Source organism: Pteropus vampyrus, unplaced genomic scaffold, assembly GCF_000151845.1.
Source record: "Pteropus vampyrus isolate Shadow unplaced genomic scaffold, Pvam_2.0 Scaffold23, whole genome shotgun sequence".
NCBI classification, from domain to species: domain Eukaryota; kingdom Metazoa; phylum Chordata; class Mammalia; order Chiroptera; family Pteropodidae; genus Pteropus; species Pteropus vampyrus.
This window is the reverse complement of record NW_011888804.1, coordinates 4,884,966-4,886,937: the sequence shown is the minus strand read 5'-3', so window position 1 is coordinate 4,886,937 and position 1,972 is coordinate 4,884,966. Positions and strand designations below refer to the sequence as shown.

Sequence of the window (1,972 nt, the reverse complement as noted above, 5' to 3'; positions counted from 1 at the left end):
AAATGTTGGGTTTCTTCACTCTAGCAAAGGCAATGCTTCCCCCATGCCATGTAAAATCGTGAGTTTCTGCTCAGGCTTCTCCCTGTGGTGAACCGTATAGGGAACTTGTTGGATCTACTACAGAGTTGGAGAGGAGTCGGGGGTGTTTTAATTCAGAGAATGAAGGCCTGGTGTTCTAAAAGAGACGAGATCAAAAAGCCTTACCGGTTTCTGTTCCAGGGCAATGCCTGGTCTTGGGAATACCCTGACCTGACGATGAAGTTAAAAACCAATTGTTAAGATTAAAAAAAAAAAAAATCAATTTTAAAGTTACGTGTTCATAAAGGGTTTGTTTTCAGATAGCCTATTTCTATTTTGAAACCGGCCATATTAATTCTTGGGAGAGTTTTCAGGTTTGAAGCCTTGACTCCATCGGTTAAAGGGTGTGAATCCACTTTCGGAAAGATTGCTTTTTTTTACTAAAAAAGAATCGGGCTTAGGTGATAGTCAGGTTTACTAGTAATGAGACAGATCTCTGGTTTAAAAATCGTGTGTGTTGGGAGCGTATGTGTGTGTGTGTATGTGTATATATATATTCAGTGGGAGCATACTTAGCAACTTTCAGAAGGCTTGGATTGCTTGTAAAAGTCAAGCAAAAGACCTTTTGCCCCCAGCCCCTACCCCTCCCCAACATTTCAATAAAATAAACAGTGATAAGCGAGGAATAAGCAGAAAGATTAGGCCCAGGAAGCCGAGAATGGCGCGGAAATATCTTCAGCGGGCAGGAATTGCATTTGAAGCCCTTGATTTGATTAAGGCATAAATATTCCTCTCTAGAGTTCAGCCTTTCAGGGCTTTAAGTGGAGTGGGCTCATCAATTAGTGGGCGCTTAAAGGACTGAATCATTTTGTAAATTAAAATGCATGTTTTTCTCTATCTTTTAAGACTTTGGCCTTCCCAAGTGATCACGCAACGTGGCAGGGGAATTATAGTTTTGGTACTCAGGTAGGCTAGGGTTCAAGGTTCAAACGAACCTTAGATGGTGAGGGTGGTGGGGGACCCTTTGGAGACTGATGAGCAATTTGGACTCTCCAGAAGATAACATCTATGGGGCGAAACCTACCCAAAGAAGCGCCCCCAGGAGGTGGGCTAGGTACAACCTCGGTGCCCTCCGGTGGGGTAGCTGTCAGCCTGGCAGGGGTCCTAAGATCCTCTTTGTCCCGCTAAGTCCTTTTTTGATGTGTGTCTCTCCTCCCTGTCCCTGCAGACTATACTGAACTCCATGCATAAATACCAGCCCCGGTTTCACATTGTCAGAGCCAATGACATCCTGAAACTTCCTTATAGTACATTTCGGACCTACTTGTTCCCCGAAACCGAATTCATTGCTGTGACAGCGTACCAGAATGATAAGGTAACCGAAGATGCTTTTCTTTTCAATGGTGTGGGCTGCTTCCTGCTCTTGAAGCTGCTTTGGGTGAGGATGAGAAAAATCACAGGCGCGTTTGGGATGGAGGTCTTGAGTTTTCTTTTGCGATTGAACCGTCTGCGGAGTTTTTGGGGGGGGAAAAGAGATGCTGGCACATTGTGGAGGCAGAAGAAGAAACAAGAAACAAGAAAGGAAAAATGCCAAACTAATAACGTCGCCCGTGAGAAGCTCCCACAGCCGCCGGCGCTGATGCCACCCGCCCCGCCCCCGCCCCCGCCCCCGCCCTCACTCCGGGCTTGCTCCTCTTCAAGGTTCATCCTCTTCCCCTTCAGGAAGAAGGATCAAGAAATCAGGTTCGAAAAAGATCCGCTCCAATTTTAGGGTGAAAGCCACGGGGGGATGCTGGGAGGAGAATCCCAGTCGAGACCAGGATTTCTCCTCTAGCCGAAAATCCTGAGATCCTTGAGTAGCTGGTCTGGTTTTTATTACCTTTTATGTTGCTGTGTTTTTTATGGTGTGTGTGTGTGTGTGTGTGTGTGTGTGTGTGTGTGTGTGTGTGTGTGT

At 46.1% G+C, this 1,972-nt stretch overlaps 1 protein-coding gene across 1 annotated transcript in view; it reads left to right on the top strand.

Annotated features, from left to right (window-relative positions):
• The window catches only part of LOC105289398 (T-box transcription factor TBX3), a 12,383-nt gene that overhangs the window by 2,099 nt on the left and 8,312 nt on the right, over window positions 1-1,972 (top strand). Inside the window, exons 3-4 of the mRNA XM_023528158.1 lie at window positions 925-984; window positions 1,247-1,456. Coding sequence (XP_023383926.1) covers window positions 925-984; window positions 1,247-1,456 — 270 coding nt within the window. The remainder of the gene's footprint in view (window positions 1-924; window positions 985-1,246; window positions 1,457-1,972) is intronic.